Genomic DNA, 25432 nt, shown 5'->3' on the forward strand with positions numbered 1-25432 from the left:
TGAACTTCTTGCTGGCGAGGCCTGGGGCCTGCGCTCTGTTACGTCCTCCCTCTTCCTCCTCCTCCGTGCCCGGAGCTCCTCCTATCCCCCCTGGCAGAAGCTCCCTCTCAAAGCAGCTGCAGCTCATTTGCATAGCTGGGGCGGGGTCAGTTACGTGATTGGTTAAGCAAAAGGCATAATTAGCAGAGTGAATCAACAGGAAAGTTCACAAGCAGCGGATCTGGACTACGCCCACTGAGAAAAAAAAAATGAAAACACACGGCCGAGGGCCTCGCACAGGAGCTTTGCCATAGCTCAGAGCAGAGCTTCCTTCACTCTCCATCTCCTCGTGTCATGCTGTAAACTCACTATAACAGCTAAACGGACTTGTTGCAGCACAATTCTGGAAACTTGGTGAGTTCTCCTTTTTCTAGTGGCACCGGCGAACCCATATGGTAGAACTTCTTACGTAGACTCTAGATCAGTTGCCGTTGTAGAAGCATAGAGATACAGCAAAACTGGACTTGGAGGCAGCTCACACATGCTCAGCAAAATGTAGGGTGCATGCAAGCCTCAGGTTGGACAGAAAATGCCATCCCATGTTTGCATGTTTTACTCTAGTTGATCCTCTCGCATAAAGTTTCACACATGGCTTTCACTTCTAAAGGCCAGAGATGTCTATCCTTTTAACATGCTGGTCTTATGTTGCCAAGCAACAGAAGTGAAAAAAACAAAGTCCTCCACGTTAAAATCAGGGCAGACTTTAATGAACTAGGGAAGCAACAGTGATGAATAAAGTGTACTCCACAGAAAGAAAGCCCCCGGGGTATACATTACTGAGAGAAGTCTGTTAGTTCACTTCTGGCGGATAAATAAAGTACACAAGTGATTAAAAACAAAAGTTTCGCAATTTTATGCTGCAGTGACCAATATCTGGTTTTTGTGTAGAACCCAGCATGGAGCTAATGTTATGAATTATTTTTCATAAATTATTTTTAAAAATGCATGAATAGAAACGATGTATTTCAGATTTTTGTAGACTGGAGCAGAGAGAGTCGGCAATAAATCATTCAGGAGAAAGTTTTTATCCATACAAGGTGTGAGTGTAGTGGTTACATACCGCATACTGTCATACTGTCCTGATATTCTGAGGATGAGCACGTAATATGTAGTTCTGCCATGTAAAGTATTACATCACCTGGTACCAATACTCAGAACCATACACTAAAAGAAACTCCAAAAAATACATTATGTGAAAAAAAAATTAAATTCTGTAAACATAGATATTTTGCAGCTGTAAGGTGATATGAATGGGAGGTTATCATGTGGTCAGAGCTGCTGACTTTGGACTCAAAGGGCCTAAATTGAAATCCTACCCTTAATTAAGGTACTTACTCTGAATTTATGCAGTAAAAGTGACCCTTTATTATAAACAGTTTGTAAATGGGGCAGCTGCTAGCATAGTGGGTAGTGCTGCTGCTGCCTTGGGAGGCAAAGGTTGCAGGTTCAAGTCTCATTTTCAGCTGTAGTACCCTTGAACAAGGTGTTTACCCTGAATTGCTCCAGTAAAATTATCCAGCTGCATAAATAATATATTGCGTAACAGAGTGTGATGGTTTTGCTTTTTAAAAAAAAGGAATGTGCGAAATGAATTTATGTAAATGCATATTGTTTGTTATCTTCTACCTCCCCTTTGGTTTCGAGTGTAACCAAGTTACCCGTGAAGCTCCACCATATGCATCGCATCCCAGAGTTACCTTTGGTAGTGGCTCTAAATCCTCGCACTCACATTCTCCTCTCTGCTGGTTTATGTTACAACCTGTTCCTTAACTGATTGTGCTTTATCGAGCTCATTAAATGCATTTCACATTTCCAAAAATTGAACGTATTTGCTGAAGACTTCATTCATTTTGTGAAAATGAGTCTGAGTTAATATTCTCCAATGATTTTAATTATAAAACGGTTTCAGTTAAATAGCTGTTACAGTTGCGTCCTTCGTCATTCTTATATTGCCATAAATTAAGTTCAGGGATTGTCTTTTCTAAATAAGAATTGATTTGAACAAATGAGGCTCAATAGTAATACATTCTGTTTTGCTTTAGTTTTCAGAGACATGAAAGGAATGCAACATATTACTGGCAAACCTGCAACAATCTTGTTACGCAGACTTGGCTTCACAAAACTAGTGTATACAGCCTTCTTTTAAGATGTGTAATATTATGTTGCTTCAGTTTTCAGCTTGGTTCCACTAACAGCTCAGTCATAATCAATTAACAACTCATCTGCAACAAAACAAAACAGCCTACACAAAAACCAAGACGGAGAAGAACTACTCTTGTTTGTATGCCCTGAGCTAAGCCCTGTTTTTATTACCGTATTTGTTTTGTTTTTGCCGTGTTATTTGAGAATTAAGACTAGATCGTTCAATGCTCCCAGCTGTCAAGGGGTTTTGTGATAAGAAGAATCGAGTCAATCATTGAGAGGCAGCATGGAGGTGGGAGGAGCATCAAGTGTAATGTACAGATAAAGTGTTCCTTTTGATGCCATGCTTCTCCCGAAATGCATGTTCCTTAAGCTATTTATACATTTATATATGTATGTATGGGTGTAGTACATATATACAAGTATTTTATGTGTAAAATATTACTGTATATATGTATATATATATACTGTACAGGTGATCCCTGACATACGATGGGGTTACATTCCACGAAACCCATCGTAAATCAAAATTATTGTAAGTCAAAAATGCATTTAATACACCTAATACACACCTCTGCGTGACAGTCGGGGACCACCTGTATATTGTCTATATCATCTGCCTATTTCTATATGCATGTATATAGTATATAATATACATAATGATATATAGTGATATGTATAATTTTTGCGTCAGATGCAAAATCTGCATATAGTATATAGACACAAAGTCTTTAAACCACCTTTTCATAGTGCTGAATTTCCGAAAAATTAAAAACTACCCTTTTCCATGAGCACTGTTTATTTCTCTTAATGTTCGCTTAGAAAAATTAGTGTAAAGAATTACGTAAAATTCATTCAGAGATGACCTTACTTTAAATGTACGCCCTACAGCACTGTGAGCCCCTGCTCGCTGTCATGTACTGGGGCTCCTACTCTGCTGTGGGTGACTTTGGGAGGAATGTCATGACACACGAGCTGTTTCCTTTTTCTCTCCGTTGGCTTTAGAGATCTGAAACCACAGCTGAGGGGGTCCTTCGTGTTTGAACCCCACCTCCTCTTGCCCTGCGCACCCTCCCGCTCCCCCAGATCCCAGTGGCGGCGCACTGAAGACATAGCCATGAGCACAGTCTACCCAACACGATCTCCCTCACCGACTCAGGAGCTCATAAGCAGCACAGAAAGCCTGCCACAATTCACTACCAGCTGTGAGTCTGCCGCTACCCACAATTCCCCTCTCCCTTTCGGATAGTCTGAGCCGAGCTGCGTTGCACAGAACCTAGAACGCAGATCATAAGCGGTGACATTTAGAAGTGCTGACTGCAGTGTAGAGTACCTCCCCTTCCCCTCGCAAGTTAAACAGGAAGAGCGGGGGTTCAAGGGGAGGGGTGGGTTGTTGGCTGGGGGTGGTGCAAAAACAAAGTTCTACCCTTCACCTCTCTAGAGTTACCGTGGTAAACCCAGGTGACAAGTAGCAGTTAATGTTGTTGGTGCTCGGAAAAGTGCAGCTATTTACACGGAGGAGTCAAAAAGGAGCTGCAGTAATTTGCCTTTGACCAGATTTTTAAAAATGGGGATATTTTCCAACACCCTCGTACAAAGGGCACAACATACTGCATCTCTGCAATGAACTGTGAGCCAGATCTCCTTTCGCTGTAAGATACCTGTCTCCAGAACATAACCTGATTTCAAACACTGAATCTGTATTTCAGCTGAATATAATATTCCCTTGTAATCCTTTTTTTCTGACTCCCAAGCTCTGCAATATAAGATTATGATTACATTTAGATCATATTTTTCTTCTTATCGTTGCTCTTGCTTTCAGAAGCATGGGCGATGACGCTCACTCAGATGCCTGTCACAAAATATTGTTGTCACATAAGAGGCCATAGATGAGAGCCTCAGGAGTGTGGGATGAAATGCCAGCGTCAGCAGGACATACTGAAGCCTGGGATACAAGCTGGCGAAAACGTTGCAGGAGTGCAGAGAGGCAGGGGCTTATAAATACAGGGAGCTTTTCTACAGCCCCTGCTTCCTAGGGCCAGAGCAAAGACAACCCAGGGATGGTAGGACACATCGGAAGACCTCGTTGCATACGCTGGAGCACATGGGGAATATTTTTCGCTTTCACCAAACAGAGCAGAAGAGGGACAAAGGCTTCCTGTGGTGCAAGCAGCATTGCAAGAGGTATCTGAGCTTACTGTAGTGTCCTGCCATGGGCATGTATTGCTCTGACTCCTTTCTCCAGCATCACTTTACAAATACACACACACACATTTTCTAAACTGCTTGTCCCCTACGGGGTTGCGGGGAACCGGAGTCTACCTGGCAACACAGGGCATAAGGCCAGAGGGGGAGGGGCACACACCCAGGATGGGACGCCAGTCCATCGCAAGGCACCCCAAGCGGGACTCGAACCCCAGACCCACTGGAGAGCAGGACCCAGTCCAACCCACTGCACCACCACACTCCCTGTTTGCTTTACAAATACTTAAGGTGATATTTTTTTTTTTTGATTTACATTCATTAGTTTAGCAGATGTTTGTCTCCAAAGCAAGAGAGAACTCAGGGAAAACAAAGCGCTTTTCACCAACAGACGGAGGGACAGAGATATCGACGTGCAATTTTCAAAGTACAGTTGGTCCCCGATTTACGACGGGGTTACGTTCCGCGTTTCTGTCAAAAATGCAATTAATACACTTAATACACACCTTTGCGTGAAAGACTGGGAGATGCGGATCCCTGCCGCTGCCCAGCATCGCGAGAAAGTACTGCACCGCGTATTGCTTTTCTGGGAAAAAGTCAAAATTCGAAGTACGGTTTATACCGAATGTCTATTGTCAGCTCACCATAGTAAAGTCGAAAAAATCATAAGTCAAACCATCGTTAATTGGAGACCACCTATACAACCAATTAGCCAAATACCACCACCAAAACAGAATACATAAGTAGCTGCATACAGAATTGGTGCGGTACAATTTCTTTTGTTATGGAGTATGTTGTGCAAGTTTATGGAGACCAGAGGGCATCAGAAGAGAAGTGGGTCCAAAAGTGATGCGTTTCAGACAGTTCAGGATACCTTGATCCGGGGCACTACAGGAGGAGTTGGGATTCAAATTGCCTGCCATGCTGCTGAGTGAAGCCTGCACAGCATATGTATAGCAACATGTGTAAATCACAGATCTGTGCAGAAGCACCGATGACCAAATTTTCAGTAGTATCTGTGATTTTATAGACAATGGATATGCATGAATATAGAGAAATGCACAGACAGACACATGGCAGATGGGAGAGAAAATGGCTCTAATTACGTCACGTTGTTGGGTGTGACAGAGGAAAAGCAGTCAACTCTGACAGCTGGGAGCTTGTGCCTGACCGGACAGCTGGATGGGTGTAACCAGAGCATAGGGGCCCAATAGCCCACAGGAACCAAATGTCAGCGCCCCAAAGTACAAATACAGAACTGAGGAGCAGTCTTTACATTGACTGGAAGTAAATTACTGCAAAACGCAGCCTGTGGAAGCAACAGGTTCACTCAAGTTCATTCATTTGTAGCACATCTCACCAGGACACTGGAGTTAATATTTGAAATAACACTCTTGTCTGCTGCCATGCACATCTGAGAGCAGGTATCATCACTATTCAATAAACGTGACTGTTTATGGAGATATGGCAGGACGTTCAGTTGTCAAGAGTCACTGCGTGTGGGCAGATTTTTCCTTGTCTTGAAACAACCTTGTGGCATACTAATAAAATATGAGTCCAGAGGATATCACTGAATAGAATGCTGCAGCCCGGCCCATAACCCCTCTGAACAGCGAAACATCGTAACCAATGTAGCTGTCATGGCACTACACACCAACCAAACAGGGTATTCCATCTAGCCAATTAAGAAAAGATGCATAAAAAGAAAACTAACACTGATAAAAATCATTAAGTTATTTATCATTTTGATTTCTGAAAACAATAACTTGAAATTGCATGTGGGGTCTTCACTCACAATATAACTTTCTTAGGAAAGTCTTGACAAATGAAACCTTTGTCATACTGAAACACAACATGTCCCCTCAGTAGATCACTGGTCTCTGCCCCCTTGTTCTCCACCAAAGTCAGGAGAATCTCTGTTGACATGAGCATGAATGTTTCTATGTGGTCCTAGGTGCTCTTATTCTGTTCTTCGGAAAACTACTTCTGCATTATGTACTTAACACAGAAGGGAAAAAAAAAAAAAAAACGTGGCTTATTTGAGAATAATTGACTTTTGAAATTGCGAAACACCAGTGCTTAATGTATTACTGCAAATTCATCTGCACATTTAATAACACTGCACACCTAAAGTTGTCCTGTCATTTTCAGCAACAATTCTATAACACTAAAACAGTCTATCATCCCATATTACTCCAGCTTTAAACTAGTAGTGTACAAATTAACTTCATCATATACCTTTTTTCTATTAGGTTATTGCCTCTTCACTGATATTTCCAACAAAATGCAACAATAGTCATTTATTTTTAACATAGGCTAGTTACGTTAATTTCTTCCCATTCCTCCGAGTCTGTTAATGATTATGACAGCATATTCATTGTGTTATTACATTGCAATGCAGCAGTAAACATTTCCTACACACGACTGCAGCTCAGCTGCGGAGGGAAGGACTGTGAGCTGTAAGACTTTTTTGCAATGGGAAGCAAGACGTATATTTTCCAAGTTTTGCAGAATGAATTATGTGGATGACATTTGTGGCTGAAGCAGGGCGAATGTAGCCTGCACCAGTTATCAAATAAATATTGCGCAGTGCAGCATGTGTTGTTCATCGGGTTCAGTCCTTTTGGAACAGTCTAGAGCACTGGATGAATCTGAATGGTCAGTGTACTTTGTTTTACATTGTACAATTACCCTTCTTTAGTTGTTGCTTTTCTTTGTGGTATGGGGAGTGTGGTGGTGCAGCGGGTTTAACCGGTGCCAGCTCTCGAGCGGGTCTGGGGTTTGTGTCCCACTTGGGGTGCCCTGTGACAGACTGGTGTCCAGTCTTGGGTGTGTCCCCCCCCCCTCTAGCCTAGCGCCCTGTGTTGTCCCCGGGACAAGTGGCTTCAGTCATTATGTGTGTGTGTGTTTCCTTCAAAGTAACTTACAGTTTTACAATACTTAAAATGACTTATCCGTTTGTACCACGGGGTAATTTTTACTGGAGCAATTCGGGGTGAATCCGTTGCTTGGGGCTATTATAGAAGGACGGGAGATTTCAACCTTGGGGCGCTGAGCCGAAAAATATTCTGCTACCTACTGCAATGCTGGGGTGATGAACGTGCTGGCCATTGATTCTGCACTGTTACCATAAACCAGGCGTTAATTTTCTATGCAAGTTATTACATCCTTGCTAAAAGAATGGAGAACATCAATATTCACTTGATGTGCAGTTCTTCTGTTTATGGAGAACCTGGTAATTTCTTCAATATGTCAGCAGCTTCCAACTCTCAGTCCTTCTTCTCTTCAGGATTCATTTTGAGCAGTATAGTTTGATAAGCTGCGTATTTCCAGGGGTTATGAGAAAGGACTTTTTACTGCTTCTCCCTTTTTACCACTTGTCATTTCTTGGAGGAGGTGACGAGCATGTTCACTTTAGCTCACTCAGCACTTCCAGGGAGAGGTGATTGTCGGGGTCCATCGGCAATTTTGCAGACTGTCTCTTCCACAGCTTCTCCTCACCTCAGCATGACCCCAGACTGCTGGACCGCGCGAAAACGGATGGGGGGGAGGTGTGAAGACAGACATTGTAAAGTGTGTATGGTCCCAGTGGTGGAGGGAAGTTTATTAGAAAAAGTTGATCAGAAAAAAATTTTGCAGAAAGAAATAAAGCAGAGTTTACAATTCCTCTTGGTGGGTGAGACTGAAACCCTGGCCCAGCCAGGTCAGAGTAAGGCCACATGTGCTTGTTTGGGCTCTAGAAATGGGGATATGAGACGGTGGACCTGCAGATTAAAGGGCGGACTGCCTTATCAGCCCCCTCCAGCCAAGCGCAGGACATGAAGCCCTCCAGCCTTGCAAGCAAGCTTGGGTGATAAAGCCTGTCTCAGTGGAACTCGGGTTTTGCCCCCACTCTTGAATCCGCCTGACTGGCATGTTGATTTCTCATCCGCACCTAATAAAACGATACTTTAACACATTTGTGGCACACTTGAAGATCAGCTCCCAGCTGTTATCTATGCAGATGTAGGTGTTTCACAGAGTGCCACTCTATCTCTCATACCTTCTTTCAGTGTAATTACCAGTGGCACCACCTTTTCCGCTGCAGTCTTGAAAAAAAAGCGGCTGGGTGGTTCTGTACAGGAGAGGAAAGCTGGCAGCTTGAGACATAGTGCTGTCAGGCCTTGAACCATACAGTCAGTCTCAGTATGTTGCACTTATTAATGAGTCCATCCAGCTCCAGTCGGTAGCCTGGTGAGACACACTCAAGATCAACCAGAAAAGGAATACAGTCTTTCTTATTGTCTTTAAGTGGATAGGAACTAAGCTTCCAACAGGTATGAACTCTAGACAGTCCGAGGGAGGCGTTGGAGAATGAGGAACAGGCCACCCAGGATTTGTCTTTACAGCAATATACGTGTGGAGGGGGAATGTGTTACTCTCACTGGTCCACCTGTCCTGCCCAGCAAAGCTAGGATCCCACTAATGGAAGACAGTGCCACCATGATAATGATATGCTGCTTTCTGGCTCATTGTAAAACTGTCCAGCCTTTTTCTTATATACTGAAGCAGAACTACGGCATTAGAAGTTCCAGTGGCAGTATTAGGTTCTTCCCACACATCAGTCAAGTGAGTGGATTCACTTAGCAACCTGTATGAGATGCCTGCCAGCTTAGCAGGTAGTACCACGGGGAGTTTATGGCACTACGGTGGGGGAGTGAACTGCTAAATCACTGTTAACCACATAAAGGAACCATGATGTTGTGTCAGAGCAGGTCACTGGACCTGCAGCTACGCCAGCTGCAAATTCTCATTACACCCCACGTTTCCTCATTACACCCCACCCCACAGAGCACAAGAGAGGTAGACACTTTGTCTCTGCCTACAAAGCATGTTTCTTAGCTGACAATGCCACTGAACACTTTTACAGCACCGTTCATAAGCTTTTGTGTGTGTGCGTGTGTGTGTGTGTATGTGTGTGTGTGTGTGTGTGTGTGTGTGTGTGTGTGCACGTGCTGTGGATAAGTGAGAGTATGTGTGCAAGAAGAGAAAAGCACGTCATATTATTGCCATATACAAATAAACATCCTCAGTCAAAAAAATTAAATACTGTATGTGCCAAAATCTGCTCCATTAGCTAAAAAATCTAAGTGCAGTTGTTAGATGTAGGGTCTGCCCCATGTCTATAGTGCAGTGACCTGGAACTGGGAAATGTTTTCTCTTTTTACAAATGACTTCAAGCCTAAAATAATTTCTATGTGTTTTATGAATTGTTTTTATGATTGCATTTATTTGAACCTTTGCTGTGGAGGAGAGAAGTCAGTGGTTATGAATTTCGAAAAGGAATCTTCTCCATTTTGATGTGATTTTATTTTAAGAACATCTTCATAATCAAGTGCCATTCAACTTTTCAAATTGTTGTATGTTTGGAATTTGTGCATGGGAGAACAGTGTAGCAGCAGAGCAGATTTTTTTTTTTCCTACTTGATGAACTTTTCAACGTTTTACATACTACATGTTTCTCTCTGTTGCACAGAGGAGCTTTGAACTTGCAGTTACTCATTATTTTACACATTTGTGACCTAAAATAAAAATTATAATTTATTGCAATCAAGATATTAATTGTGATTACTCCATAATCACAATTCAGGTCATAAGATCAATGTGTCTTTGATGATTCTCTTTTGGAGCTGGTATTTTATTATGGCACAGCAGTTAGTTAGATAGCAATTTATTATATGACAGAACTTAAGGGGACTTTCAGTACTAAAGTCTGCTCCTGTTATTGATGTTGAGCCCTAGGATTTCGATAATATTCCGTTATTATTTCTTTCATTTACTTCGGATGTTTTTACTGATGAAGTTTAGGCTGAGTACCTTGCTATTGTAGTACCCCTCCTGGTACTTGAACTGGCAGATTACGTGTTCGTGTTCTTAACTAATGCAGTACCCTCTGCTCTGTGCTCTGGTTGCCAAGTAGTAGCTGTACTTAACAGGCTGTTAAAGGAAATATGAATCCATAAGTTGGTGAAATTGTCATGTGTGGGATGAATTTTTCCCCATGCGGAATAATTCAAGGACCACTACACAGAGAAAGCCCTGGAGGTGAATTGCCTGTAGTGCCCCTTGAGATTTCAATCTGACCTCCTGCCCAAATCATCACTCATCATACTTGGGCTGCAGGGTTGCAGGGACTTCACAAAGCAGCTCCCTTCCTCACCTTAAACCCTCGCACTTCCCCCAGAGAAAAACACTGATCATTTTTACCCCTTCGTTACCACAGTTTCAAAGGCACAGACCATTGAATCATCTGTCACCAAGGGGTTAGAGGAAACTTCAAGCTAGTTATCTTTTCACATAGACTCTTTCTGTCAGCAGTATGGCAGCATTTTAGTTCCATGCACGAAGAAACTCTAGTGGCAGATTGCAGGGATGGTGGGAATGAACACAACCTAATGCAAGTTTCGCAGCTCACCTGTCCAAAAAGAAATGTTTGCACCTCAGTATCTCCATCAACAATGCACTGATTAAAACCGTGGTATTTCCATCCTCACATAGATCTACATGGGCAAACTGTCGGAAGTCATCTACATTAAAGTGACAAGGCCGCTGAAAGGTGTAATGCCTCACTTTATTCTTGTCTAAGCAAGCATGACTATTAATTTACAAACAAAATCTGCCAAAACACCCTCCTAGAACTGTAGCCAATTTATTAAGACAAACACTTTCACAGAAATGTAGTCACAGTCTGTCAAACTGTATTTGCTGTGGTGCAATATTGTAATGGGAAGAGGAAACTTAGGGTTAGGTAGGGAGAATAACAAAGATTAGTATGTAGCCGTGGGAAGAATAATGTAAAGTGGATATAGTAAAGAACAGAAAAGACTATGAGATTAGGGTATGATGTTTTAGGAGACTGATATGCAACTTTCATGACCGTTGTTATGTGAATAGATGTGATAAAGCTAAAGCTTAGCAAAACTGTAGTACGTGCTGAAATGTCAACCAGATAACATTTATCATTTTAAACCAAAGTTATACGAGACTCATGCTTTAGATCAGGACATCACGATTGCTAACAGTGAAAAATTAGTTAATAAATCCGATGAAGAGACAAGTTGTGAGACATTGTTGAAGATCCACAGGAACTGGAAAATTATTCCATAGACAGAGGAAATGCTGGTGAATAAAAATACTGCAGGGCATGTATTTGCTAGTAATTTTTAAAAGACTGCTTGTTCTTTCAGAATGGTAATGACCAGGCTGTGCTAGGCAAAATGTATAACTTTATCAAAAAGATGGGTTGGTTTACCTGAGGACTCCATGGTTGCTAGGGACAGGCACTTGCTTTCTGTGTAGTCACTAAAAAACAATTTCATAAGAACACATCCAACCCAAAAGGGCTTATAAAGCATCTTCAAAATAATATCCCATGACTGACATGTAATGTAAACATTGTATTTTCTATGAGATGTACGTCACTTTGTAGAAAAGCGTCTGCTAAATGAATAAATGTAAATATAAATGTTTGCTCACTTCAGATACATCTGGTGGGAAAAGGAAATTATGGGATTTTTGTAAGTATTCATTGAACAGTCCCTCCATTTGTTCCGGAGTTCAGGATTTCGGTAAGGTTGATAATCCATTGTACATTTAATCATGATCACAGGGATATCAAGAATAGGATTCTACAGCAATGTGAAAGAAACACTAATTATAAATGATCCAGAAAGTAATAAAGCATAGATGAACTTATCACAAAGGGTATGGCTGTTCATATGCATGCTCATAGTTTATGTGTGTCAGGGAAAGTAAGAAGTTTTTCAGGTTTTCGTTTGCAGGTGTTCAGTTCAGAACATATCTTGGAATTCATATAGCAAAAGAAAGAAATAATAATTCCGAATCTTAAGCAAATTAGTACTAAAATTTTCACAAAGTAATTTCCCACGATCCCCTTGGCATCACAATACATATTTTATGCTGAGAGCAGGAAATTATGAAAAAGAAATAAAAATCAACGCCACCAAAGACGATAAATGCTTGGACCAGCGTCACAGAGACTTTGACAAGGATTCTTCTGATATGATACTTTCGATTCACAACTGGCATCATAATGACAAAGCAGTATCAATCTGAAGAGAGGTCATCTCAGTAGGTGCTCTGTATCCTTGGTGAATTGAGAAGAGGTTAAATGGAAAGAAAAGTTCTGTCTTGGGCTCGGATGTGGGGACAATTCAGGCTGTGGCATGGCAGATGAAGGGCTCGTCCGCCTTCAAAGACAGCTTCCAGGCCTCATAGACAGAGCTGTGCGACATGACAGATGGCCACCAAATTGCACACAACCAGACAAAGACATTGCTTTAACTATAGCATTAAAATTTCTACGACATCATCTCAGTTCCTTTATGAACACTGACTCTCACATGTGGTATTTTAATATACCGGTAAGTACACAATGGCTTGTGCAGCCTTGGTGGAAAGAACACCCCACTTCAGAAAAGATGACTCCATAGCTTCTGGCCAAAGGATTTGCCCTTGACGTTCGTTCAGCAATTACTGTATTGGTTAGTATCGTTAGTGTAGTATTTCGAGCCCTCACCTTGTAAACAAAGTCCATGGGTTTGAATTCCCACTCTTGCAACAGGGTAACAGCATCAAGGAGTAAGGTACTACTTTTGAATTGTTCCAGTGAAAAATTATACAGCTGTATAAATGGCTGAATAGGGGCAGCTAAGTTAGTACTCTGTATTTACCAAACATTGTAAGTCACTCTGAAGAAAAGTATCAGAAAAATGAATAAATAGTGAGTATATTTCAGTGAGAAACACACCCACATATGCATAAATGTCAAAGCCAGTGAATGCCATCATCAGAAGCCTGGTTTGTAGACTTCTCTATTGTCACTCTTCAACAATAATTCATTGTTTGTTCGTCTAAAATGTGTTTAACGCCACAAAACATCCGTCAACAACAGAATAATTACAACAGCTGCACATGAGCCTACAACGGCAAACCACTGAAATCCATCTGCATGCTAAAGGAAGGGTAGCTCTACTAGCTTAAAGGTGCAATACCCAAAAGTGACATTCAACTGATTTAAAAAATAATTGTTGGTTCCTAAAGAAATTTAATCAGCCAGTTAAATTGTAAGCATTAGCATATATTTTAAGGTCGTGAGTTAAAGCAGTACACAAAGGTTTCGGAAGGAATGGAAAAGACTTGTAAAAATCCAAATAAGCCACTTCTGTATGAAAAACATCTATAGTTATGTTATTTTCTGGCTCCAAGAAATGGTGCTGAAAGAAAATGTCATCAACATTTCAAAAAGTCAAAAACAGAGGAAATATAAGAACAGAAAGCACAAAGGAAGAAAACAACCAGATGCTACAATCCGAATTTTGCCTGACAGCTGTAACATTAATTGTGGATATGAGCATATTTCACAGAAAATACAAAATAATAAAAATGGAATGTACCGGCAAAATCATTCTGAGGTGTCAACCCATACCCATTATGTGTCAAAAAAAGCCCAAATGTGGAATAAATGAAGTTGCCCTTTTATCTCAATTCTTACTGCAGCCCTGAAATTTTAACACATTTCTCAAATAGTCCTGCAAACACTGGAAGGACCAGAAACGGTTCCCAAAGTAAGGCTCTTTCGTCACCCTTGGGTCATGATTTCAGCCATGCTTATATTGGGAATGGCAAACTTGCTGTGCCAATCGAACCTGTCCATGGTTGAGACTTAGGTCTATCAAATACAGTCCAACATTACACCTGGTAATAAACACACCTGGTGTGTTTAATACTAATTTGGTGAAACCACAACTGGGTGGATCTTACACCATCAATAATTAATCAGAACATCAGCTTCAATGGATACATTAACTAATGCATAATAGATGAAAACTGACAAAAATGCCTCCAGGCAGAAATAAATGTACAGTCTTCAGTCTCACTTTGTTCTGCTGACTAACGTGAATAAAGTCTCTTACCCACCATAGTGTGCTTGTTTTACAGCTGTCAGCTGGCTGTTTACAAAGAATTTCCTGTGCTATGAAGAACATGTTTGACCACTGATATTGTGGTTTCCTGGCTAATCGCTCTGATCGTCGTGATCTCCCACAATTAGAATAGCTAGGGTTTAAAGTGTAGAACAAAATGTGGGAGTGTACCATGATTTTCCATGGGTCTGAATTCCAAACTTCTTTTCAAAGTTTTCTAAGTCCTATGATCAAGCATATAAAGAACTAAAAAAAGCCCTTATATGGCTCTGTAGTTAGATATGTGTTAGCCTAACCCAGGACATTTTGCAAATTAGGTTTGCACTTTTTTTTCCTACCTCCGCCTTTAATGATCGAGGGAATATAAGAGGCTGTCATGCACACAGGGCAGCTGCTCCTGGGAAAGACACTCCTTCGAATTCACAGTTCCCCCAACAGCTCTGAACAGCTCTGTATCACATCCTCGGGAGCTATGGGAGTGACCCAGGGAGTCATGCTAATTACTGGGAAATCATCAGCAAATTCATTCATTGCAGACCAAGGAGAAACTGTGCTGACCTCCATTAGGTGAAATGACATGTTTTCTTAAACGCTCCTAATCCCATTTTAACATAGGTGCCATAGCCTTGCTCTCGTAGACGGGCTCTTTCACGGCTTACCCATCAGTGTTACTTCCCTTTCACAGTTTGCATGAGAATTATTACACCACTTTGTCAAGTTTAATGTTAGAACTTGAGTTCTTGTATTTGTCACTTTTCTGATGAGATTATCTGTGAAAGAGAGTGAGGCGAAGAGAAGAAGCTCTTATTGCCAAAGAGAAGAAGAAAAACAAGAGTGAAGCCAAATGTTTAATATCTTGTGTAATGGCTTTAGGGACAAAACAGAGAGGAACTGCACATGTTGTTACAGGTCACAACTCACTTGATAATTGAAAGCAGACTTTCTTTCTGTTATAGAGGACATGCTTGTTCCAGATCTTTTTTGTCTCACGTTGTTTTGCTTTACCAAGGAAGATATCGGATAACTGGGTTCCTGCCACCCCCACCTGAACATATCATAATGTGTCTCTGGATATGGCCGGGATATTTCACCAAGACAAACCTTACATTTTCACGCCTTGTTTTCACACAGTATGTGAAATCTAAAGTAGTGTACATTTCTACAGTATTTATACATCTTTATCCTTAAAATAAGTTAGTAATTGTCTAGGTACAGCTATCGTAGATTGATATTGTGATACATTTACATTTGATATCTCTTACGAAATAAGAGAAAAATTCTGTATGAATGATTAACAAATTAACGTGGATGGAATACCTCTTGGATGATTTAACTGATTACATTTATATTACATTTACATTTATTCATTTAGCAGACGCTTTTGTCCAAAGCGACGTACATCTCAGCAAAAGTACAATTTATGCATTACAACAAGAGAAAGAGACATACCTGCAGACATGTGACTCAAGTAAACCTCGTTTGTTACATTTACATACAATACAGGAGCAGCGGCTGTGATTAACAGATCGACTGAATGTGCAAACTGAACTCGAGGTCCAAAGGCTTCTAGCACAATGATGAAAGGCACAAAAGTAAATAAAATGAAGCAGAATCAGACTTTGAGATATACTTCCTAGTCCTTAATGTAGATCCACTGAAACCTCCATCCATCCATTGTCTGTTCTCAAAAACCAGGTTAGGGTCCCAGTAATGGGGGACTAATAGAAGAGGAAATAAACCAGAGCTCTACATCAATATTCAGGTACTCTGAAATGGAGGCTCCAGTGCTGTTTCTTGCATCCTAATGAACCGCTGACCAGCCCTATGATCTCACAAAAATGGTACCTTGGTAAGGGTTATGGTATTAGTTTCTGGAAACTTGAGCGGAAGAACCTAAAGGTGTGTCATGGAGGAAGGGGACAGGCCTCAACATCTGACCATCAAGGCAGACTTTAAATTCTGAATTCTTAAATTCTGAGAGTTCTGAGAAAACAATTTGCCATCCAACCAGTTTACCATCAAAGGGCAATTTTCTGATAGAATCTTACACTTTATCATGTCTCGAGCTCTGAAAACCAGGCTACGCTGAGAGGTTGTGCACCAAATTCACTGCCCTGAATAGTGAAAGGAAATTTTGCTGAGGTACTTCAAGTTTTGGGGGGAAAAATGATAGCTTTAATTATTACCGGATATGAAAAACGTTTCAATATTTGAAAAAAAAAAAAAAAAAAAGATTAGCAGATATAAAAATACGATCCTGCCAAAAACATTCTTTTTACAGCTGTGCTATGCTGATCTCGTATTATGTATTTTTTAAAATGTTGACTGACACATAAAGAACTTCCAGATGTATCGTATCATGCAGTTCAGCAACACCTTAAGTAAGATAATTATCCGTATTGCAAACGTTGATGACATAGCTTAGAAAGTGGCAGTCACATAATAAAGAAAGAAAAAAATCCCCCTTCTGTCAGTGAAACCCACACACTCCCAGCGAAGCATGCTGCACTGAAATAGCTTCCTGCTCTCACAAACAGAATTTAATTACTGCTCATGCAGAGCTCACACCCACATCACACCCACCTACTGTAAATGAGGTCGTCATTTGCATGATCTTGACACAGGTAATTATCCTGATTGAAGCACTGATTTGTCCATGGCCTCTTCACACAGCTGAGTTTGAGTGTGTTTTCTCTCACACTTGAGTCTACCTACTGGAAAAAGGTGTGATTTATCGCCATAACTGGAACCAGGGCCCCAGGAGTTAGGCTTGTGGTCACTGGCAGCTGACCGGATCTCGGCACTGTCTCTGCTGGGGTGCAAATGGGGTTGATGAGCACATGGTCTCGGTCACACAGGTGACACCAGCTCATTTGGGATTCCCACGTGGACACCTATGTCTGGCTTAAGCTGTGTCCTTAACCAGCCTGGAGCTTTTTCCGTCAAGGTCAGTGGGCTCCTGAGTGACCTATCCAAAGAAGGGGTTCATCTGAAAGGGAGGTCCAGCAACAGTGCTCAGATGGACCTGCTAGCTCAATGGTTAGCGCTTACTGGCTTTGGACCCCAAGGTCACAGGTTTGAGGGCCACCTCTTGCTGTAGTACACTTGCACAAGATACTTGCCTAAAAGTGTTCAGCTGTACAAATAGGTAAATAGTTGTAGGTAGTTCAACGATGTAAGTTGCTTTGAAGAAACATGTCAGCTAAATGTAAGGAGCTTCAGATTAAATTAATTACGAATAAATGCAGAAGTATAGGTTCCGCCCTATGCTTTTCGCATTTGTGAATATTTCTGATTGCTTACGTAATATGTTCCAAAGAATCACATAAGATTTATTATGCCGTGTGCCGTTTCATAGCCAGTGTTAGCCACACAAAAGGGAGGATTAGTACCAAAATCATCTGGTAGTCACACTATTTTTTGTGACTTAAGTGTTTGTATTGAGTTCTTGTGTAATGCAGGTTTTCGGAGATGACAAGCCATCCTAATACTGTGAAACTGAGTAGGTGTAACAGACTGCTCATCCATCAGATTTCTAACAATGCTCATATGGTGAAGATGACTCAGAAATGAAGATAGTGGTAAAACGGCTTTTTTTTCTAGGGAAAGTACAGTGCTACAGTATCTTCAGTGGAAAAGTGCTAGTGTTAGAAAATATAACAAAAGGTGAAGTCCCAAGTTTCCTTCATGCATTTTGTTTACATCTGACAAATCTGCTCCCCAAAGCCATCCTTCACGTCATCACATCACTCGTCGGTAATTTTCCACATAAACACAGATAAAACAAGCCAACGCTGATTTCATGGAAATGTCCTTTTTCTGTCTGCAAAGGTTTACTTCCATTTCTTCAGAAGTAGTTCCGATCATCTAATGGCTTTCCGCATGGGATCCCAGCTGTGACATCACAACCTCCCTCCATGGAGATTCATCTGCACCTCATTAACACCAAACTGGGCCGGGTGACAGAATGACCTCATTGCACGGCCATTCCTCCCACTGCCTCTGTGGAACAGAACAGAAATTACATTTACCAAGTCATCCTAGAACCATTCTCCTCAGCAAGCTTGGTAATGGCAACATGAAGAGGAAAGGGTGGATCCCATGCTTTCTTACCTTGAGATTGGAGGTTTTCTAAACTTCTAATCTTAGCTCCAGTCTAAGAGTTACACATGAAACACACACACAATTCATTTCACAAGGCCTTCTGCTGCACAACAGAAAGTAGGCCTTAGGTTAAATTAAATCCAGGATTCTGGCATTTGGAAATCTCAGTTCCTGGGCTTGTTTTAGAGACCTCTAACCTCCGCTGAGAGGGAAATCTTCTATGACATCCGCTGTTAAGAATTTTGCCAATATAATTTCATACATAATACCTCTCGTAATACCCTTCATAGTTTAAGCACTAAATCATGGATGCAACCTGAAATACCCTTCCTGATAAATAAATGATAAATAAAAAAAGTGTTTTTTTGCTGTCTTTGAAATGAAAGCAAGTATAATAGAATTTTCTAGTACCTGTAATGCAAAAGGAATCACTACCCAAAGCACATGTGCATAAATAATAGAGGAAATTTGAAAAAGTAATGAAACCAATTGCATTTCAAGCAAAAGTTCAGGTGTACAAAACGAAAGAGAAAAATGTGTTAATATTTTTTCACCTTCTGAACAAAATCAGCAAATGCAATTGTCAGCAGATATAAAGTACTCAGCCACGGTGGTGACTTTTTAATGGAATCTTTTTGATGTCAGTTTTTCGGCGAGGAAAGGCATTGATGAGGTCAAAGTTCCAGCCATCGGAAAGCTCCGGGTTCCAACCAGAAATGCAGGAACGCTGCAGGAACACAGGAGCTCAACAAGGAACACCTTTCAACTAGTATGCCTCCGGTTACAGTTCTACTGCTTCACATGGGGCTCATTGCATCATTGTCAACTGTGGCAGTTTGTATAAGGTGTTATGCAAACAAATTAATAATTTATGAGGGACTGAAATCAATAACTGAGAAAATTTCCCTTTATTACTGATTTTTTATCAAGACCATGCAGTTACAGGTTTCAGACTAACATTTTGTTAATACTGCCTTATTAGCACTACAATCTCCTGTCATATACCCAGATATTACAATGAATGAAATTACATTTGCAAATACTGTACACTTTAAGAATGCGTAAACAGGATAAATTTTGGAATTTGCTAATCTGGAATCATAAATTATATATTTATTAGTTTAAAGTGGGGATGCGGTGGCGCAGTGGGTTGGACCGCAGTCCTGCTCTTCGGTGGGTCTGGGGTTCGAGTCCCGCTTGGGGTGCCTTGCGACGGACTGGCGTCCCGTCCTGGGTGTGTCCCCTTCCCCCTCCGGCCTTACGCCCTGTGTTGCCGGGTAGGCTCCGGTTCCCCGTGACCCCGTAAGGGACAAGCGGTTCTGAAAATGTGTGTGTGTGTGTGTGTGTGTGTGTGTGTATTAGTTTAAAGTATTTTTAAAATTACCCCAGCTCAAATCACAACTAACCTCATATGGCATATCGCACCTCTGTCAAGTTTTAATGTCGATAGAATGTTTTTGTGTGTGTAAAAAGGCAGGAGAGGAAATGCTGTATGGCTGTCTATAACTGTACGTCAAGCAGGAGATTTTGATAAGATGTTTAAAGGAAATGCTATTTCTGCTATTCCAGATGGCAACTTAAGCAGCCCTCTTCTGTTAAATAATAAATGACAGATGTCCGTCTTTGGGAGATGCTGCAAGCCTGTGCAAGGGACGATGAACGGAGAATTTTATCCGCAGTTAAGCACGGCCATTTTATTTATTTACACCATGATCCTAGATGCAAGAAATGAACAGAGGACACCACTGCAATTAAGTACAACTCATACAAATCAGTACAAACATACCTCAAAAATGTACTATTTTCGTGGAGAGTCTGAATTGTGTTTCTGGCAGCAAATTGTTTGAAATGGATTTCTGTGATGTACATGGCTTCTACACATGAGTGTAGGACAACCCCCCCCCCCCCAGGACAATACCCCTCAGGACAAATAATTAACACAATTTTGATTCTTCTGATTACTTTCAGTTTATGAACACTTCTCTGAGTTGTAAAATATAACATTTGTTATATAATAAAACTACAATAAGGAAAGCATTATAAGGAAAGTTTGTGCATATGGTGAAGGAAACTAACTGTATTTAATCACACGTCTGCAGCTATGTCTCTTTTTCCTAATGTAATGCCCCCTACAGATATATATATATATATATTATTATTATTATTATTATTACTAGCGGAGGCGCAGTGGCGCAGCTGGTTTGGCCAGGGCCTGCTCTCTGGTGGATCTGGGGTTTGGGTCCCACTTGGGGTGCCTTGCGATGGACTAACGTCCCGTCCTGGGTGTGTCCGCTCCCCCTCCAGCCTTGCACCCTGTGTTGCTGGGTTAGGCTCCGGCTCGCCATGACCCCGCGACGAGTGGTTTCAGACAATGTGTGTGTGATGTGTGATTGTTATTACTGCAGCCAGAACCAAGTGAGCTCTACTAATGCCTTCTTACTTTTAGTCAGCAGTTACCTCTACTTAATTAAAATAACCTTATTGCAGCTGGCTTCTGGTTATTTCACACCAGTAACAACACAGGAAAAAAGATTAGTTTGGCAGAGCTTGTCTGTGTACAATGACCTTATAAAGAGATTACACATGTTTTAACAAGCTATTTGTGCTTTCTTTTGCTGTAAGGAAAATGGGAGATGGCGGTGGCTGTACTGAGGAATATTTTCTTACAGAATTGCTATTTCGATACAATTGCTATGAACAATAGACCAGAAAAAAACCTGAAAATGGTCCTTCAAGCTGTCTGAGACACAATTTCAAGCAGAATTCAAAGCAACATGTGTTATATTTAAAATGGATTAATAAATAACCTGATAACTGGTGCATTTAGAACTGATGATAGATCAGTGTGAATTTAGGGGTAAAGTTAGGTTTAGGCTTAGGCTTAGGCTCAAGCTTAGGAGAGATGGTTAGATGCAGCAACCCAAAATCTTTATAATTGGTGCATTTAGGGCTGAATGTAGCTTTATGTGAACCAAAGTGGCATGTCTCTATTACAAACCCCAACTATATTTGTATCCAAAAAAGTAAAACCACTGGACTAAATATATGAAAAGTGATGCGTAATTATCATGCTGTGTGCAGGACAATACAGATTAGACACACTGCAGCCCAGATGCTTGGTGGCCAATGTTTGTTTTTCTTGGCGTAATGAGCCATGTGTGTTCATCTCCACTTCCATTGACCACAGTGTATTTGCTGATGTTTACAGTTCCCAAAGGTCCCTCAAAAATAGCAAAGGTCATTTTACCCAGCAGTAAATAAATACATGAAACACATTGCACCTATTCCAAAATATCATAGATACTCCATTTAATTTCAGTATGAGTTTTTGTGAGGAATGAGATTATTAAAACTGAATGTTGCAATTGAGAGTTATTGAGTACTGATTATTGAAATTAACAGTTTTTATAAATGCGCAACGTTGCAGAAAGATTTTTGAATATCTGCCCCAATGTGTTATCCAGCTTCTTCTAGGGAGGATTACTTCATTCCTTCAGCAGTTCCAACTGATGCCCCCAGATCTGGTGAGTAGGCGTTTAATATAGATACGGTACAATCCATAGATACATACAGTATAGGAGAAAGGTTTGAGTGCACTTGCTCGAAATTAGTTATTTCACAGGGTATTTCATTGAAAAGTTTAAGCAGGAAGTGAACCAATATATTGTACAGCCCTTCTGCAGCAGTCCCCAAAGATGTTGGACACTCTTGGGCTGCTTTGTTTTCACTCACTTACTTCTATCTAGTTCTTCTCATGTAAGTATTGCCCAGGGTGTCCAGTTCTACTCATGCTTTTGACTGCTACTTTATGCATTACATGTACCACTTTGACTTGCTTTAATTTGTTTTTTTGTTATTTAAAATGTCTGCAGAAAAAAGTTAAGTACTTTCAGCACAATATAGAGAATTTAGTTATTCAAATGGTTATGAATCTCTCCCATGTGCTGTTAACGGTCCCTTTAAAGTGTGCATTATCATTCAACATACAGGCATCTCCTAACAGTCTCTGTACTAAAACTATACGTTTTTAATACCCTAAATTACAGGTCCACCTCGGTACAACTATTTTTCAAACATGACATGTAACCAGTCTGTCACGTGACAAGAGTTATTCATTCACACTTTCTATTTACCTAACACTTTTCTCAAATCAACTTTCAGTGGTAAGGTTACAATTATTTACCCATTTACACTGCTGGATAATTTTAGTGGAGCACTTTAGGGTAAGTAGCTTGTTCAAGAGTACTACAGCTGGAGGTAAGGAGCAAACATGTGACCTTTAGAGCCAAAGATAGTAGCTCTAACCACTACACTGCCAGCTGTCCCTATTTCAGGAAGGAAACTGGGATGAAACACATCCCTTTCCAGCCCAAACAACACAGCCTCAGTTCCCTAGCCCTCATTCAGTGTTTTTCATATCTCAAAGAAAGATCAACATTTTCGATGTGCAGTTTTTTGAAACACTAAAGAGTTAAAATCACCATAGTAACATGGTACCATGCATTTTTTCAGCGAGAGAAAGAAAGGGACAAAAGGAGATGAGCAAATGAGGCAGTTACAGTTATATTTTGTAGAGAAGAAGAGTTATTTAATGAGGCTAGGGTATGTCAGCAGAAAGTCTGCCTCCAAAAAGATGCTTGCTGTCTTCATTGCTTTTCCTGTCATCCCACAGCCACATAAGTTTTGGACTGAGAATAGTAGTAATAAGAGTTCAGTGATCAGGGAAGCCCAAGGTCTCTTCTACATCAAGAAGAGACAGATGAGGTGAGATGGGGATCTAAGTGGCCTTCCCCGTGAGGTATTCCAGAGGCACCCCATCGTCTGCTGATGAATGGAAAGCAAAGCCATTTTTTTGTTTTATTAACTTCCAACACAGTGCTCCTATTACAATAAAAGGAACTAATGCTTTTGTTAAATATGCAGTGTGTAAGGCCTTTGAAGGCCATCACAACTGGTTGATGGTGGTTCACTGTGTTCTCTTTTTTCCTGGAACACCAATCCTCCCTCCTGCTCTCCATTCAGATTATGGGTGGTACAATGGCATCCTGGCAGGTGAGTGAAGCCTTGTTTCACCAAAAAATAGCCAACAACCAATGGTGGAATCCATGACACCTTAGGAAATTAACATCCCCACCCCCAGAGGTTGATGGGACAGCAAGGTGCAAAGTTGTACCTTACGAATTGCATCTATCTCAGTCTCAATCCCATGATGTCTCTTTTCAAGCTTTTCTTTCAAAAGTCAGTCACAACAGAGACAACAGTGGCAATTCTCTACAAACATAATAGGGTCTCTAACTCATGTTAAATGCTCCAGTGAAAGACAATTATAACTCAATCAAACAAAAGGCAAAAATTTCTCATGCTGTGCAGAAAAAATATCCATAAAATGACCTTTGATGATACCAAGAGGTAAAAAGTTATTTTTAAAACATGCACCATCAACAGGTGCTTTCATGTCAAACTCATTCTGAACATGCTTAGTTTCTATTAAGGGCAGAGAAGCAGAGGAGTTGGGAAAAAAAAAGGGACTAACTACTTTAGACAACTTAACTGTATTGACTGATTCCTAGAAAGAAAAATGTAAACTGTCCAGACCTGCAATGCTTTGAATCATAAAACCTACAATTGAAATTAAATATTAACAGTTCGTTCTGCATGTGTGTGTTGTCAGTATTAGTTCTCACATGACATACTTCAATGTGAACAATGCAGGTCTAATGCTGCAAGACACTAGATTACAGGTGTGCCCAGTGGTTTGGCTCTTCTCTGCAGGGGTTGTCATCGCCATCATACTGGTACTGCTCATACTGGCCGCTGTGCTGCTGCGCTACATGTACCGCCACAAGGGCTCGTACCACACTAATGAGGCTAAGGGCACGGAGCACGCAGAGACGGCTGACGCCGCACTTAGAGGAGACCCTGCCCTCCGGGAGGCCGTGGATGACAGCAAGAAGGAATACTTCATCTGAGGAGCACTTCATCTGCATTCGTTACCAAGCCTGGAGTTCAGTCTACAGCTTGCTGGGGACAGACTTCAGCCTGTAAAAAAAAATTATAAATATCCTACAGATTGGCCATTGATTGATACTGAGAAGCCATCGCAAAAAGGTCTTTTTCTGTGTCTTCTTAAATGAAGCTTGAGAATGAAGTACCTGACACCAGCTTAGCCAGAAAGACACAGAGCATGTGACACCACCATGACACTGACCCTGCCCTATACTCCCATCTCTCTAACAATCTTCTCAACTAGCTCAGCAACCGCTTCTATTTCTTACGCCAGTGCTGGAAATCGCTGTCCATGATGCAGATTTACTTCACCAAATCCCTTCTGACATCACCAAAGTCTTTGGATAGTAGGGCTGCTGAATGGCCTTTGAGACAATGTCTATCAAGACAAGGACCCCAAGCTCTGAAGAGGGACCAAAGGCACATCCATGTACTTTCGAAATGCCTGCTGTACTCATTTTCTGCAGGTCTGAACACTACACTTGTATCCCAGTCTTAGTGCTATATGCAGTAGCTACCCGTATACTTATATATTCCTGCACACCAAAATACACTGCACTTAAACCAAATAACGTATCACCTCAGGTTTTTTCCTTGCTGTGTAGTCAATCCCAGCGCTGTTTTGCTAAAATAAATGCAAATATAAAAGAAGTATAACCTCAATCACTTGAGAAGGAAAACAACACCTATTCTCCTTGTGTCTCAGTGGATACAATGACAACCCATATGGGGAAACTACAACTGCCACTGGGGCCTGATATCTCAACCAACATACAGAAGAACAACAGATGCTGCATCTTCCATGATTCTTTGCATTTGAAACCCTGTCCGATATGTCCAGGACCTGCCTATTCCCATTTTTTCAGTTGCCAAATGACAAGGTGATAAATGTCTTTGCTTCTCATGCACCAAATACAGTGTTGTATGTTACGGTGCATATCTCACAATTACTTCAT

The 25432-nt window shown here is 41.0% G+C and overlaps 1 protein-coding gene across 1 annotated transcript; it reads left to right on the plus strand.

Annotated features, from left to right (window-relative positions):
* The first annotated feature begins 221 nt into the window (after positions 1 to 221).
* gypc (glycophorin C (Gerbich blood group)) lies at positions 222 to 25152 on the plus strand. The gene is made up of 5 exons (XM_018735550.2): positions 222 to 393; positions 3187 to 3386; positions 21935 to 21994; positions 23493 to 23522; positions 24243 to 25152. The coding sequence occupies exons 2-5, from the start codon at positions 3299 to 3301 to the stop codon at positions 24437 to 24439; spliced, it is 375 nt and encodes a 124-aa protein (XP_018591066.1). The 5' UTR covers positions 222 to 393; positions 3187 to 3298; the 3' UTR covers positions 24440 to 25152.
* Positions 25153 to 25432: the final 280 nt, after the last annotated feature.

The sequence above is a fragment of the Scleropages formosus genome, chromosome 21 (genome assembly GCF_900964775.1).
Source record: "Scleropages formosus chromosome 21, fSclFor1.1, whole genome shotgun sequence".
Taxonomy (NCBI): domain Eukaryota; kingdom Metazoa; phylum Chordata; class Actinopteri; order Osteoglossiformes; family Osteoglossidae; genus Scleropages; species Scleropages formosus.